This window comes from Lytechinus variegatus, chromosome 8 (assembly GCF_018143015.1).
Source record: "Lytechinus variegatus isolate NC3 chromosome 8, Lvar_3.0, whole genome shotgun sequence".
Taxonomy (NCBI): domain Eukaryota; kingdom Metazoa; phylum Echinodermata; class Echinoidea; order Temnopleuroida; family Toxopneustidae; genus Lytechinus; species Lytechinus variegatus.
In genome coordinates, this window is record NC_054747.1 from 20,604,731 (window position 1) to 20,621,192 (window position 16,462).

The 16,462-nt window shown below is 34.4% G+C and overlaps 2 protein-coding genes across 2 annotated transcripts; both read left to right on the forward strand.

The window, feature by feature from the left end:
* The first annotated feature begins 793 nt into the window (after positions 1-793).
* LOC121419552 (adhesion G protein-coupled receptor E5-like) lies at positions 794-5,632 on the forward strand. Its single transcript, XM_041614007.1, has 7 exons — positions 794-895; positions 1,671-1,717; positions 2,574-2,685; positions 3,124-3,221; positions 4,217-4,319; positions 4,962-5,115; positions 5,562-5,632. Exons 1-7 carry the CDS (start codon positions 881-883, stop codon positions 5,630-5,632), a joined length of 600 nt encoding a protein of 199 aa, XP_041469941.1. The 5' UTR covers positions 794-880.
* A 7,989-nt stretch (positions 5,633-13,621) lies between these two features.
* On the forward strand, positions 13,622-16,023 carry LOC121420751. Its single transcript, XM_041615395.1, has 3 exons — positions 13,622-13,791; positions 14,325-14,976; positions 15,119-16,023. Exons 2-3 carry the CDS (start codon positions 14,389-14,391, stop codon positions 15,743-15,745), a joined length of 1,215 nt encoding a protein of 404 aa, XP_041471329.1. The 5' UTR covers positions 13,622-13,791; positions 14,325-14,388; the 3' UTR covers positions 15,746-16,023.
* The last annotated feature ends 439 nt before the right edge of the window (positions 16,024-16,462 follow it).

Below are 16,462 nucleotides of genomic sequence, written 5' to 3' on the forward strand. Positions count from 1 at the left end.
ATTTTCTACACCTGGGTGAAGAGTAGCAAATGTAGATAATCGCCTTGCCAAAGGACGCGAGTGCTGCGGTGGGATTTGAACCCGGACCTTGTGGTTCAAAGTCCGGAGGCTTATCCACTGAGCCAGAACACCTCTAAATATTATGACGATCATGTTATGCAAGTTATCATACTCCTGAGCTCAGGCCCGTCTCATTAAACTGGTCGGAAGTAATGAATGATTTTTTGTGTGACTGGTGACCCTTCTTGTGCTTAATGATATCCCTATTTAGCGGAATTTGTGCTAAAGATGATATTGCAGTCGGGCATTAAGTCTCGTGTAACCAAGGAGCTTCAAACAAACTGTGGTGGGTGTTTCATAAAGCTATTCGTAAATTACGACCGACTTTACTATCAACTGGTGATCCTTTCTAACACGCTAAATCAAAACTAATTAATATTTGGTGCGAGATATTTTCTACAAGGAACCACCAGTCGTTCGTAAATATGCTCTTAATTTAAAAAACAGCTTTATGAAACTCCCTCCTGGTATTCAAAGGGAAATGCATTTTTTCGATTGTAATTGTAATCAATTTTCTATTTATTTTGCCGCATAAATAATAATGATAATAAATAATAAATAATTGATGAAAAACTAATAATGATAATAATAATATTAATAATGATAATGATGATAATAATATCAATATCAGGGTGATGTACTGCACAGTTGCAGGTGTTACTATCTATGTATATATTTTTTCTGGATGTAGATTCTCTTCAATGAGAAATTATTTACATTATATCCCAGCATATCTAGATTACATTCAACGGTAGTTACCGCTTCGACTATACATCAGAGCAACAGTGATCTTAACAACCAATTCAGTTCTCCATTCTGCATGACATTCAAACAGGTAAATGAATCATTGAGTTTATTGACCTTTAAGGCTCAAAGTTTATTGACCTTTACGGGCAATAGTTTATCGACCTCTAGAGATGGGATCCGAAAGTATGGGACAGAATATTTATAATTCCGCGACAAAACGCAATACCTTAGATCCAATAATGGATTAAAAGCTAAAAGCAAGTTGTTCATTCACATTCAAATCACGTTGTTTATGACTACTTAACTAGTTAATAGTTAATATATTTATTCCTCTTTGACGAAATATACAAGCGGCAATTCGTCATTTCTTTTTTCTAAAATGAAATAAAGTGTGATTTCTTCGGGATAAATTCTCGTTTCGATTGCAAAAAAGGACGATGAAATTGTGGCTGGATATCGTTGGAATTGTGACGGATAATAAGCGAATACGAAAATGAACAATGACTTAAATCATTGGCTTCGTTTCGTAAGGTAGAGTTTGAATCACTCATATTTCTCTAACAGATACCATGCATAAAGTACATTTTTAATCTGAAATATAAAAAAGGGAAAACCATAACCATGTGTGAACGAATAGTTACCATGATTTTACAAATAATAGTGCATGTAAAATAAAATCATCAATGACCTAAGAATAATTTAAACTCAAAACACATTCATATCTTATGTAAATTTTGGCTTTCAGGAAATTTATAAAAGAGGCACACATCTTTCGTAATGAGTTACATATTTTTTTATTGCATGAAAAATATATTGGTATTTTAATGTATATAATCTCATCTATCGAATTTATCTTTTCGTAGGAACAAAATGGAAGCGGGCAGTGTGCATTCATTACAAGAGCGGCTACGTAAGAAAATCTTTAACGTCGGCTTCTTTAAATCATATCAATATCTGACACATTATCTCGGTGCCATAAATGTTTACAGAAAATTTTGCAAATCGTTCAGTGAAGCAGCGGTCAGTGAATTTCACTGGCAAATAATCTAAGTTTCGAATAAGTTATTATATGTTTTACTATATCAACTGATCAGGTATTAGTCAACTTTTAGTCAAAAGTTAAGAAATTCAACCAAAAAGGTTAAATTGCTTTCAAGTTGACAAAAGGGTTTAAACTTTTTAAACGAATGAAGAACCGCAAGTCTATAATTCAAACCAAGTTGTTATACCTTTATCATGTTTAGATTTCATTGAATTTTGTTTAACTGCATCTAATAACAGTAAAAATAAAAAAAAAGATTAATGCGAGGTGAATACGGTTTTACTTTTAATGAAATGCTCGACATTACTTTTAATTTCAATAGATTTTTCAGGAGTCATTCTGACTAAATATAAAAATTTGAAACTTAAATGTTATAACCTGTCAGTCTATCACTTTTATATTCCCCTCTTCCCTATTCTTACATTTTTTATTTTGTTTTCTTGGATGCAAAGCCAGTTTAAAAGTGTTTCAACCAGTCAAGTTTTTAGCTTATGTTTCAACACCTTTTTATGTTCATTATTTACGTGTGTTTTTATATATATTTATACTGTATATTTATCTGTGTATTGTTTTACATTGTACATTGTGAACATGCATGAATAAATAAATGAATAGATAAATAAATATAATGATTGCAAGGAAAAATAGTTATGGATTTGATAGAATTATTAATTAACCAAAGATAAGAGTGTATATCATTTTCCTCCAATATCCATATTCCCAGTGGCAAGTCAGAGTGGTCAACAGATGGTTGTTGGCTTGAAACAAAGATCAACCACTCTACAACATGTTGCTGCAACCACATGACAATCTTTGCACTTCTAGAATTAGAACAGGTAAGACATCAGCCACTGAGCAGATTTCGTAAAACCAAATTTCCGACGATTAACGATTACATTTAAAAAAATCAAACCCTAGGTCGAATGATATCTAGATTAAAATCAAATAATAATATGGCACCGAGGTCAACAAACATGACAAACTTGAGAAAATATTAGCCCAGGAAGTGCCTATACGCTCGTAGAATCGATCTATATTTCATTTATGCAAAAACAATTTATGTAATGCTTTGTACTTTCTGTGTGAACTGAATTCGAATTAAAATATAATAGGCATTTAAAAAGACATTTGAAAAAAAAAATCAAAATTAAGATTTCATCAGCTTTGAACAATAAAAAATAGTAGTTGTAGGCATGAGAGCTTGTTATTGAGTAGTAAAGAAACTTTTAGCAACGTAATACGTACCCCTATTTCTACTACTTCTGTCTTGGCAGGCCACGCCTTCCACCAGCGTTGACGTCATCCATGTTGCTTTGTCAGGGGTTGCATGTTTCATTCTCGTTGTAGACATTCTACTGCATTTTGTTTTCAGGTAAGAAGAAAATAGAAGGGGCATAGATTTTGTGCTAACATCGGGTCATGCAAAAGTGAGTGTGCGTAGGTGGGGGCTTACGTGTGTAGTGTGTTTGATTATGCGTGAGGTGGTGTGTTTTCACCCACAATCGGATTCAAATCGAGGACAACTCTCCAACCGCAGATTATCCTCGGTTATAGGTATTGCAAATAAATCTAATTACAACGAATATTTATGCCAATAGCGTACAAAATTAACAAACAAGAAAAAAAAATATATGTTGCAGGGTTAGGTTCACGGTTTGCCAGTGAAATTCCACACATCAGGGGAAGTGTCAGCAGCATGCAGTAAGCGAGTGATATTTTAACAGCCGGGTCCTCGATTGGCGTTCTGTGAGGTATTCAAGTGCTTCATTAGAGGTGCACAAATTAGCTGGTAATTGATGATATGAAGTTGATACCGACCGTAAACCCCACCACTGGCCAAATTGGTTGGACACATGAAGAGTTTGGTTGCAAAAGGGGTTAGGTACCAACTAACTCCAGTCGACCGCTATTTGCGATGGTATTCCATTGACAACGTACGTAGTTTGACATGTCTTGGGCCGGTTAGGTTAGTTTCGAATGAAACATAAAGCTCCGAAAACACCCCGTCCCTCGGATAGGACATTAAATGGGCCCCGTGTAGAGGAGAGTTACCACCTTTGCACGTTAAGAACCCACTGCACTATTTGTATAAGATAAGGGGATACCCCGGTGTAGTGGTCCACCTGCACTCCCCCAATCAGTTATATCGGGAGGAGAGACCCGAGGGTCATAGTGATTCAGTTCGCTTTTCGCCTCCCAGGCACAGGTGATACCAAACAAATAATAATAATGATAATAATAATGATAATAGAGCTATGCCCTGTATGAAGTAAGAAAATTATGAATAGAAATAAAACATTGAATAAACAGATTAAATTCATTAAATCTTCGTGTCTTTTTTTTCAAATGTTCTACGTATTTCTTTAGATACATCGATAGCGGAATAATTTGTGCTCATGTTTCACAGGATATAGCCAGTATCATGGCTTTCACATCTATCATCCTGCCATCTCTCAAAATATTTACTGGGGTAAGTAAAGTATAATTGCAAAAAAAATCGAATAGAAAAGGTTCCTATTCTGTCTGCGGATGTGCCGTTTGGTTGACGAAAATAAGTCAACGTTCAAAGTTTTTTTCCAAACAGACAGGCCTACTTATTCAACACAAAATTATTTCAAACTTGAATCAGTGTTCTATAAAAAAATGTATTTACATATATCTTGTTGTTTCTAAGCTATTTTATTCTTACTTTATGCTCTTACAACTCATTTAGCGCATAGGGACATGCAACCTGCTATGTGCGATGCACTTTAATATAAGAGTCAAGTATTATTATCAAACTGGTGACGAATAAAGCAAAATGTATAATGCAACGAAAATAGCCTAAATAAAGTAAAGTGTTTACGTGTGTTCTACTTCTCCCTTTCTCTGAAACTTACTATATATCCAGAGTCAAAGCCATACTTTTGGGCCAAGTGAGCCGAGTTGATTCATAGTAGAAATTATTCCAACTTTAAGGGTTTATCTTGGTTCATCTCCAAATTATTGAGAATGGTCCCAGAAATGCATCCCGATAATTTATTTAGATGAATTAATGATATTGTTCTTTTATGATTTGAATTCCCTGAAGACATACACAATAAATGTTAAATCACTGAATGTATTGTTGTAGGTGACATGTAACTTAATGGCTGGTCTGACGTACTACGGAATCATCTGCCAATTCTTCAAGAATGTAGAGGGCGCAATATATCTTTGTGTGAAGTTGTCCACAAGGGGAGGCCAGAATGCAGTGCGCTATTGGCTTTGGCAAATTATTGGATGGAGTAAGTTTTTCATTTTATTTTTTTTAAACCAAAATAATCACTGCAGATGCTATTCGAATTGTTTAAATGTTTCTCCCTCTGTCATTTTTATCCGCCAGTTCGTAAAGAAATGAATTATGTTATTTTTGCCAAAATGTTGAAGGTGAGCATGATACATACTGAAGATCCCTTATTCTCATTGGTGTATGTAACGAGTCAAACTTTTTGAGGGGACTAGATATCACGTATTGAGCAATACTTCTAGAAATCTGCCTAAATACCAATACAACATCAGATCTCACTGAAACATATTGTTTTTTTAAGGATGATATTGTGTAATGTCGTCAAATAGTCAATATATATTTATGTCTTAAATAGGTCTGCCTTAGAAAATTCTTGTGGACACGATGACAATAAACAGCCTTACTTTTTTGGTAATCCATTGTTTTCTTTTTAAAAAAATCCAGTATCTCCTCTTCTACCGATTGGTGTATCTCTTGCATTCTGGATCGATGATTTTGGGGGCCAAGAAGGGTGAGTAGTGCTAAAGGTAGACACACCAATTTTCCGTTTTTTCTAAGATGCCAGTTCTGTATTCTTAAACGTTCTAAACATCACAATATGTTCCTCGGTGAGAAGTAATTAAAACGATTCTGAATAGTGAAAATCAAAGAAAAAAGTAAGATCCGAATAGCCTAGCTACTCTGAAGTTTTTTTTTAGTCTACTTGAAAATGTACCGACATGTATATGAAAGAATTTCGTAATTATAAAGAAACAAAAGAAACGAAATTTTGTTATATTGAAACACAAGTTTCTAATTATATTCATTTTTTTGTCCTTCAGTCACTGTTGGCTGCAAGGGAATGCACAGGTATCAGCAATCGTTACTACTTCGTTGGTAACTATGGTGAGTATGTATGCATATATTGCGAAATCCGGTTAATAGCCAAATGAAATCAATTTGAGTTTTCCCTTGTTTTTGCAGTACTCAAATTTTATAACAGTCTGGGAAGTAAATTTCGATAACTTTTAACCGAAATTTGACAAAAGTATCCAGAAACCGCCAAAAAAAAACATACCGATTTTATAGTATTGACTCAACTTTCAGTGATGTAGAATTATGCAATTGTACGTTTTCAAGATGTGTACATTCTGTATTCCCTTTTAGTAGTATTGATGATAACGAATTTAAACTATTCTTCAATGATACTAAAGCCTTATTAAACCATCAACATATCAATGATTTGAAAAACTTAAAAAATAGCTTTTCCAATGATTTTGATGAGTTTGATGTGCAATATGACCTTGATTTTAACTGTAAATACTACCTCGAAAGTGAATTTGAAGACTTTTGTAGGGATAAGTGCTCTGATAACCATTTTAGTATGTTACACTTTAACTCACGCAGTCTCTCCAAAAACTTTCAGGCTATTTCTGACTTTATAAGTGCATTACCTTTGAGTTTCACTATTTATGGTTTCTCTGAGACTTGGATCAATAATAGCACTCCCATTTTGTTTAATATCACAGGTTATAATTTTATTAATAAAGACCGTAAACATGGAAGAGGTGGTGGTGTGGCCTTGATGGTTGATGATAAGTTAGATATTACTATCAGAGATGATATACTTGCCAATGAAGATGATTATGAATCCCTTTTTATTGAAGTTAATTTGAAAAAGAGAAAAAATATATTGGTCGGTATTATTTATAGAAAACCACAATCTAGCATTACTCATTTTAACGACATATTTCAGAACTGCTTAGAAAAAATTGATAGTGAAAATAAACCTTGTTATATCATGGGAGATTTTAATATCGATCTTATCAAATCAACCAGTGTGGGTTCAAACCATTTTCTTAATGTCTTATATGCCAATAATTTTCTTCCTTTAATTGACAAACCTTCTAGAATTTCAAACATCTCATATACTCTTATAGACAATATATTTACCAATAACCTAAATTGCGATATATCATCTGGCTTATTTTATAATGACATTTCAGACCATTTACCAGTTTTTCAGATTACCAAAGAATATAGCCTCAATACTAAAAATGAGGTTTGTGTGAAACGACTCATTAATAAAAATACTATAAACGAATTTCAAGAAAAGCTATTAAATATTGATTGGAATGTATTATTTGATTATGACAATGCCAACAAAGCATATGATATTTTCTTAAACAAATTTCTTTTATTGTATAATGCAACTTTTAAAAATGTAAAGTCAAGACCTAAAAACAGAGCTAAAAAACCATGGATTGATTCATCACTACTTAAAATGATAAGACAAAAACATAGACTTTATAAAGATTATTGTAAAAATAGATCTGTAAATAATAAAAAGAAACATGTTATACTCAGGAACAAATTAAATCAATTACTAAAAGAAGCTAGGAGGAAATTTTATGTTAACAAATTTGATGAATGCAACGGAAATATTAAAAAAACATGGAATGCTATTAGAGAGTTACTTGGTCAAAAGAAAAAGAAGTTACCAGATTATATAATAAATGGTAATGATTCAATCCATGGTGATGAGAATATTGCCAATGTTTTAATGATTTTTTGTGAAAAAGGAGCTACATTGGTTTACTTTCAAATAATTCTACAAACTTTGGTGGTTTAAATATTTTTACAAAGTTTCTTCCGGAACCATGTGATAAATCATTATTTCTTCACCCTGTTTCAGATAGCGAAATATTTGATGTTGTAAAGAACTTAAATTCAACTTCCTCTTGTGGAATCGATGGTATTAGTCCTATTGTCATAAAGAAAATTATATACTTGATATTGAAACCATTGTGTTATATTTTTAATTTGTCTTTGTCTTCAGGCATTGTTCCTTCTAATTTAAAGATTGCTCGAGTTACGCCCATATATAAAAAAGATGATGTACATAATGTCTCCAATTATCGTCCAATATCTGTTTTGCCATTTTTCTCTAAAATTCTTGAAAAAATAGTTTACTCCAGACTGTATGATTTCCTATGTAAAAATAATATCTTGAACCAGTCTCAATTTGGATTTTTGAAGAATTCCTCCACTGACTTTGCCGTTATAAAATTACATGATTACATTATTGATGCCTTAGATAAAAAATTAACTACTATTGGTATATTCCTTGATCTTAGTAAAGCTTTCGACTGTATAGATTTTCAAATATTATTGTATAAATTGCAATGTTATGGTGTAAGAGGTACCTCTTTACTTTGGTTCAAACATTATTTGTATGATAGATCCCAATATGTATCGTATAATGAAACCCTGTCTGACTCTCGTTCAATTTCATGTGGCGTTCCTCAAGGTCCATTCTGGCCCACTGTTATTTTAATTTTTATCAATGATTTACCATATTGCACAGACAAACTCAAGTTTATTTTGTTTGCTGATGACACCAACATTTTAATCTACAGTGATTCATTTTCTTCATTAAATATTTTACTTAATACTGAACTGAAGAAAGTCTCACTTTGGTTCTCTTCAAATAAACTTTTATTGAATACAGAAAAATCTAATTATGTATATTTTCATATCAACTCAAAAAATTCACCACAGCAATCTTTGGATAATTTTCAAATCAAAATGAATGATAAAATTATTGAACGTGTCCATCATACAAAGTTTTTAGGTGTTTTAATAGATGAAAAATTATCATGGAGTATTCATATTTCTACTATTACAAATAAGGTAGCAAAAAATGTTGGTGTTATCAGCAAACTCCGTCATATTCTCCCTCAACGAGTTCTTTTGACTTTATATAAAACATTAATCTTATCTTACCTAAGTTATTGCAATATTGTATGGGCTAATACTTATCATTCAAAACTACAACCATTGTATCTTCTCCAAAAGAAAGTAGTCAGAATATGCACTCATTCTCATTATTTGGCACATACAAAAGATCTTTTTATTCAACTGAATGTACTTATAATATTTAATCTAAATGATTACCAATGTGCAATACTTATATTTAAAAATGAAAATAATATTCTTCCTAGCACAGTTTCATGTATGGTAAATAAAAATTGTAATATACATACTTATAACACAAGAACTAGGGAAAATTATCATTTATACCCAGTTGCAAAAAATTATACACTTCAATCTTTTCGACATCGTGCCCCAAAAGTTGGAACAGTCTTTCAATTGAAATTCGATCTTGTAAAACACTAACGTATTTAAAAGGAAGCTTAAGAAATATTTGCTGACATCTTGAATATTTTAGATATGCTGCTTTGTATAGGGTTGTGTGGTATCTGTCCTATTCTTCTGTTAATTTAATTTCAATATAGTTTTATATCTGGTTTTATTTCAATATTGACAATAATTTATTTCCCCCTACTAGGGTAGCCTGCTCGACAAGCCATCTGGCTTTTATTTTGGCTTTCCCCCCTAATTCCTGTAAATTGCAATATGTTAACATTATTCGTATATACCATGTATACCAAATTATTGTTTAATCCTTGTTTCTATTGTGTGTAGATATATGTATTTTCTTAATGTTATTTTTATATGGAATTTGAAATAAAAAACGAACTGAACTGAACTGATTTATTCTATATTTATAGCTATCAAATTAGCCTATTTCCACTCCAGTAATCTAACACGATAACATTCAACTACTATTGTCATTAAAATCAAAAGTTTTTAAAAGGATCATTGTAGAATACGACAACGATGTATTATTATTTTCATTGTTATTTTGTATACATAATTCCTTGTACAGCATTTTTATTATTGTTTAAGAGTTTCATGTATGAAATTGAGAAATAGAATCGGTAAAATGACTGATTTTTTAATGTATCTAATTTTTTTTAACCTCAGGCCAATATTTGTTTGTTGGTCGGACTTCACCCTCATCTGCGAAAATCACGAAAAACATTTCCAAGAGGCTATTTCAGGAGACGATCCTACCAAAAAGGATTAAGGTACAGTTGAAGAGAAGATTTTTAGTAAAAATGAATGAAAAAAATTCCTTTAATCTCTGTGCATACTGTATCATTATTTCTTATAGCAATAATATATTCCAATAACAACCATACATTATAAATTGTTGATATGGATCCGATCACATAATTGGATCTAATCTATCACGTGATTATTTAATAATATAATAATAGCTATTTATTATAAAAAGCGCTTTTACAAAACTTTTACAAAGCGCTTTACAGCACATTATTACTCCGGTCATCGGATCCTTGCATGCCCACATAAAATGCATGCACCTTCTCCACTTCCTGGGGAGCATTCCAACAAGAGTTCCAAGACTCAATTGCTAGGCATACTACATAGGCTTTCGCATTCAAGTACCCATTTAGCACCTGGGTCGAGAGTGGCAAAGTGTGGATTAACACCTTGCCAAAGGATGCTACACCACGGCGGGATTCGAACACACGACCCTCTGTTTTCCTGTTTTCAAAGCGAGAGTCAGAACCACTACTAGTAGTGATTACTAGACATGATTAGTTATTTTGACTTGTCATGGTCTTGAGATGAGGATGGTTAATCAAATAAGAATCCACATCACTTTCTCAATACTGCATACCAATTTTAGAAGATACTTGTAATGATATACTTGCTTCCATTAGAAATGCCTATAGAACACTTCAAAAGGCACCTCCTAGGTTTATCCTTACTAATATATAATATATTGATGATGTGTATTAGAGACAGTTTCCGCTTAGTCATGTTAGTGGCCTACCAAGAATTCAAGAACAGAGTAAATATTTTGTTAAATGCTTTTCACGACAAAGATCACCAAAGAAGTCTATGTAAAAGCCGTTGAATCAAAACAGCAGTTTAATCCTTGATTCTATTAAAACAAAAAAAATGCAATTATTGTCAGCTTTGAAGCTAGGTCGAAATTGCTGTTCTCGTTCACCAATTTTCGACAAAGTCTTCTTAGTTGCTCTTTGTCATTTGACGGGCATTTGACCATACATCTTATCTGTTCTTGAATCATCCGTATGTTGCTGGGGGGGGGGGGGCACTTCCATTCACGAGTGGATACCATGCGCGACCATGGGGTCTCGAAAAGCACCCTAAACACGTAATGTTCATATTCTGAAAATGCACCCCTTAACAAGTATTGGCGTGTAAAACCCTACCCTTAACAAGTATTGGAAACAAAATGATACTCTTGGCAAATATTCCCTGAAATGAACCCCTAAACAAGTACAGGAATATTTTATTGTTATGTCACGGGTCCTTCGGTCGTCGGTTTACCTTTATACACATTATTTGGTTTAGTACGACCCCACCTTCCACACCTCGCGCAAATCGGACTCTAAACACGAAATGTCAGGGCAAAAAGGACATCCTTTATAAAACATTTTAATTTTGTTTTATCATCCCCGCAAATTTGACCCTAAACACGTAACTTTCCCTAGCGAAATATACAATTTTTTCATTATTTTTGTGTTTTTGACACCCTTATCACGTTACGCACGTAACGTGCCCTATCTTGAAAAAGACATCCCTTTTATGTGTTTGGGGTCTCGCATGGTATCCACTCGTCAATGTAAGTGGCCCCCCTCCGGGGGGAAACAACCAATAACAGAGTATACTTACCAACTTTAATATCCGCCATTGCATACAGGTCTGAGATCTGTGTAACATCCTTTGTCTCGTAGTTTTGATTCTATGCTGGACATGTGGTCTGGTCTACCTTACGAGAGTCAAAACGACTCCCCTACGATATACCTACTCTGCGTTGGCAATAACACAGGTAAAACGAATAAAAGATAGTAATAGTTTGGTTATAATGAAAAAATCCATATAGATCATGATAGTGATAGAAAATAAGACTTAGAATAATGCTAGTAATGTATTCATTCATGAATCTACATTTTGAAAAGATACAAAGCTCGTTATAAAACTAGGAAAAGTCAAACAATCAAACAAAAGATAGTCTTAGATAAAAAAAAAAGGAAAGTAACATGATAAGATATACATTGTAAATTACTAGTACCCTGGTATTCGAGACGATTTCATTTAAGAATTCAAGCATTGTCTCAAGTTTTTTAAGATTGGCCTAAATTAAAGAAGTATTTGCATTAGATAGTAATATCCCGGTTCACCTATCCCAAGACATTCCGGTAGATCGTGTTTGATTGAATAAGACCAGGAGAAAGTTCGTTTTCTGCCCAATAGAAAAAAAAATAGTTTAAGTGGTAGTAGTAGGATTTTTTTTTTACTTTCTTTTGTATGCATAGTTCTTCACCGCAGTATCTCATTTCATTAATCAAAAGCTACTCCACTTCAACGTCATGATGTTCCTCCACCTCCAGTCTCTCCCCCTCACCCACAAAACGCCCGAAACTGAGCGGGAGGAGATCATAATGCACTCATCTTCTAAGTTATGGAAAAACCCTCCTGAAGATATTAACTAATGTCTTACTCCTGACTTAAAAAATAAAGCACTTCTTTTAATTCTTTTCTTAAATTTCCTTTCAAATATATTTCAAAGCGTCTTGATCAGTCAACTGAAAGGATTTGGGTGCAATATAAATCCAATTTATTGATTGCTAGTATTATTAATATTATCATTATAAAAATAAATGTATGATTAAAATCTAATGTCAGGTGATTTCTTTGTTTTTTTTCAGAGTTTGGGGTCGTTGTCGCTCATAACTTTATCTGGTTCTCAACTAAAAACTGCCTTCAAACATGCCTCTAATATCTCGAGAGAGAATTGGGTAAGTCATTACTGACTCTTAATCCACAAAATACTCAACCTGCTTAATAATAATAATAATACTAATAACTTTTTTTTACCAAGTGTAGCCACTTCAGTTAGGAAACTGCTCTACCAGCGGGCCCTGCATAACATTACTGCATGTTATTATTACCCTTCTCCAATCAAAATGTTGAGCGCCTAGCAAGAAGCATAAGGTACTATTCTTTTAAGTCTTTGGTATGACTCGGCCGAGGTTCGAAACAATGACATCCCGTTCATGAGGCGGACGCTCTACCACTGAGCCACCATGTCCGCTTATGTTTAAATTTCTGGATTTTGAAATTATTAATTTGTCTTGACCAGTCGGTGGCGCTTTCTTCTGTTTACCATATCAAACGACAGTATTGTGTCCTGTATGTTATGTAAACATTTCATTCCTTGGCATTCAAAATTTCTTTTCGATTTCATTTTTTGAGAATACGTTTATGATTTGCATTGCAAAGTAAAAATTGCTATCAATGTCACTATTACAAGTGTCAGAGTAGAATATATTATTTTTTATCTAGTCTGATAAAAATAGCACGATTTTTCAATTATAGAATCAATCAAAAAGTATTTTTATTTTTTTTATATTCCGCTTCTATATAGCAATATAAAACATCGGAAAAACCCGACGTTTCTAAGCACTTTATATTTTTGCCCCTGACATGAGATCCTAACATGCCCGCACACAAACTAATCACTTTCTCTACTATCTGGGGAGCGTTCCAACAAGAGTTTCATAAATGTAATGCGATTATTTATCATCCCCACCCCCTGGTGTTTTCAGAGACAGCAGACTGCAACATCAGGACCAACCTCAACGTCTGCTTCTCGGATCCGACCGTGTGAGAGGAATGTTATCGTAAATCATCACGATAAAAAGCCCAGGAAGAGCCACGTTACCAAGGGGGAAGATACCCAGAGCCGTATCAAATCCGACGCAACGACCAGTGCCAGCTCTGCATTCAGGTTGGCATTTAGAATATTAATTGGAAATACCTGTTTCAAATAAAGAAGAGATAACGGTTGGAGGCACATATCCCCCTCCCAGGGATCGCCACGAGTGTATTGCAGCTATGAAAATGGAATATAATAAAAAAGTAGGATAAATTGATTAAGTCTTTTACATCTCAAGTGTAACATTCTTTCAAAATGTTTTTACTTTCATTTGATAGATGACCCAATCCCATAATATACATGCAAACTTTATCCCAATGTTGTATATTTTTCAATTACCACGAGTTTTTCAAAGTGTAAACCTTTTATTGATACGCACTGTATAAATATATATCTATTTAATCTTTTGCATATTTATAATATTCAAGCGATAGTTTTGAAAGTGAATTAAAGAACGAATTACAAGGGACTTCAAGTTTAAGATATTGGGAGACTTGGTTATGATAATTAGTCAATAAAAGGTTTTCATGTATAAGTTTGGAACCTTGAGTTTCAATACCAATAACTTCAGAAAGATTTTGTAATAGGCCTCGCCCAAAATCCAGATGGCGAATAGAAAATTGGAGGCGGCGAACAAACCTGAGCAGTACGGATCAGAGTCGAAGAACAATGTCTACATCCATTGGCACCGATTCCAGACGTCTCGGCAGTGGCTCCGCTCAACCTCGAGATAGGATGGACACATTGTCTATACCCATAGAAGAAAGTGACCTTGACCTTGAACTCACAAGGTCACTGACAAAGTCAACCTCTAGGTCAGGTCACGCGGGGAATCACATTGGGAGTATTGTCGAAACAGAGAGAAGTTTCAGAAAGGGTAACATTGTCCTAGAGCACCTGAGACTAGAACCAATAAGGCAGGTCTCTTTGGTCGGCAACGATTCCCTGATAAAAGAACAGGGTAGAAGATTTTTGAATAGCAGGCAGAACTCAAGGAAGCTATCTTCCACAGATCGGTCTTTGATCCGACCTAGTTCTTACGATCATGACGGTGGTACGGTGGACGGATGGTCGCAGATAGGGAGGAAACGTGCCAAAAATACCCAACTAGTTTCTCCACCAGTGGGGTCAGCGTCACATAGGAATCCAGAATACAGTGATAACCTTCATGATTCTCGCAACCCCCATTGCGTGAGATATTATAAGAAAAGGACTAGCAGAAGTTCTCATACCCCCAGCACCCATTCTCAAAGAGAGGTTAGTAGAAAAAGATTATTTGCAATGACTATCACTTACTTGACAAACTCTAAAAATATAAGTCGAAACAATTTAATTAAACCTTCATTTTTCTAGCTCGATAATCAGACATATATTTACACGTCCGTTTGACTCATTTCAGGATACAGGCAGAGTGGCTCAAAAGCATAACATGGCAAGGCGGCATAGAACTACGCTGGACGGTGAATATCAACATTCCCATTCTACACAACGAGAATCCAAAGAACAATCTTGGAATAATCCTCATTATCAAAGGCGCATAGAACACCCCGACAGCATCGAGGAAAATCGAGAACTATATAATATCAGCAGCATTGCAATTTCTAGAAAGCTAGACCCTCTAAATCCAACAGGTGTTCATGAACATTCCGAAGCTTTTCATCGTCCAGATGGCACGAGGTATAAACATTCTGCAGGAAATACGCAAGGTGGGGATGATATAAGCGGCACTTCGCCATATGAAGCATTATTTTCCCGAGATTCGAGAAAGGCTCTACAGGAATCGTCGAAGACCTCTAACAAAACAAAAGAGATGGACAAGAAAAGAAAGACTGAAATACGTAGTGCAAGTCCGCAAGACGAGTCAATGGTACTTTCGTATGAACCACATGGGAGTCACATGTCTAATGGTTTACCTGGAGAAAAACATGCACCAAGAGCAGAAATGTCATCGAACGAGAGAAAAGCTAGGAAAAGATCTAGAAGGAAGAAGAAAAAGAAATCACAACTATCACAAGGACAGTTATAATTCTTGGTGGAAATTCTAGCACAGTGGTAACTCAATGCAGAGCGAATTCATAATACCTTTTCTGAAGATGCGACGGCTCGAGCTAAAGCAAATAATACGAGTAAGCTCTTTATAGGCTTATCGTCTGAATAAAAGAGGATCTTACTGTACTAAAAAACTTTTGTAATTCCTCATAAGTTTTCAACAAGTATTTTTTTAAATCATGCATTAGCCGTATCACAGTCTTAATAAATCCAATGTGTTAGTCATGGGATAGTTAACATTTCGGTGAAAATGAAACATCCTGATCTCAATAAGTATCTCTCATTTTTTATGTATATGATTATGAGACATAATATGGCGCATATGTTGTGTCTAAGTACATGATGCAAACCTCGAATAGTTACACAAAATGTTCATAAATACAACTACTAGTAGGTGCATTACCTTTTGTTTATTTGGCAACATATCCTCTCTCGTACCCCACACTCACATCCCCTACATACCCTCACTTATACCCCACACTCACATACCCTCACACATACCCCACACTCACATCCCCTACATACCCTCACTCATACCCCCAAAACACTAACATCCCCTACATACCCTCACTCATACCCCACACTCACATCCCCTCACTTATACCCCACACTCACATACCCTCACACATACCCCACACTCACATCCCCTACATACCCTCACTCATACCCCAAAACACTATCCCCTACATACCCT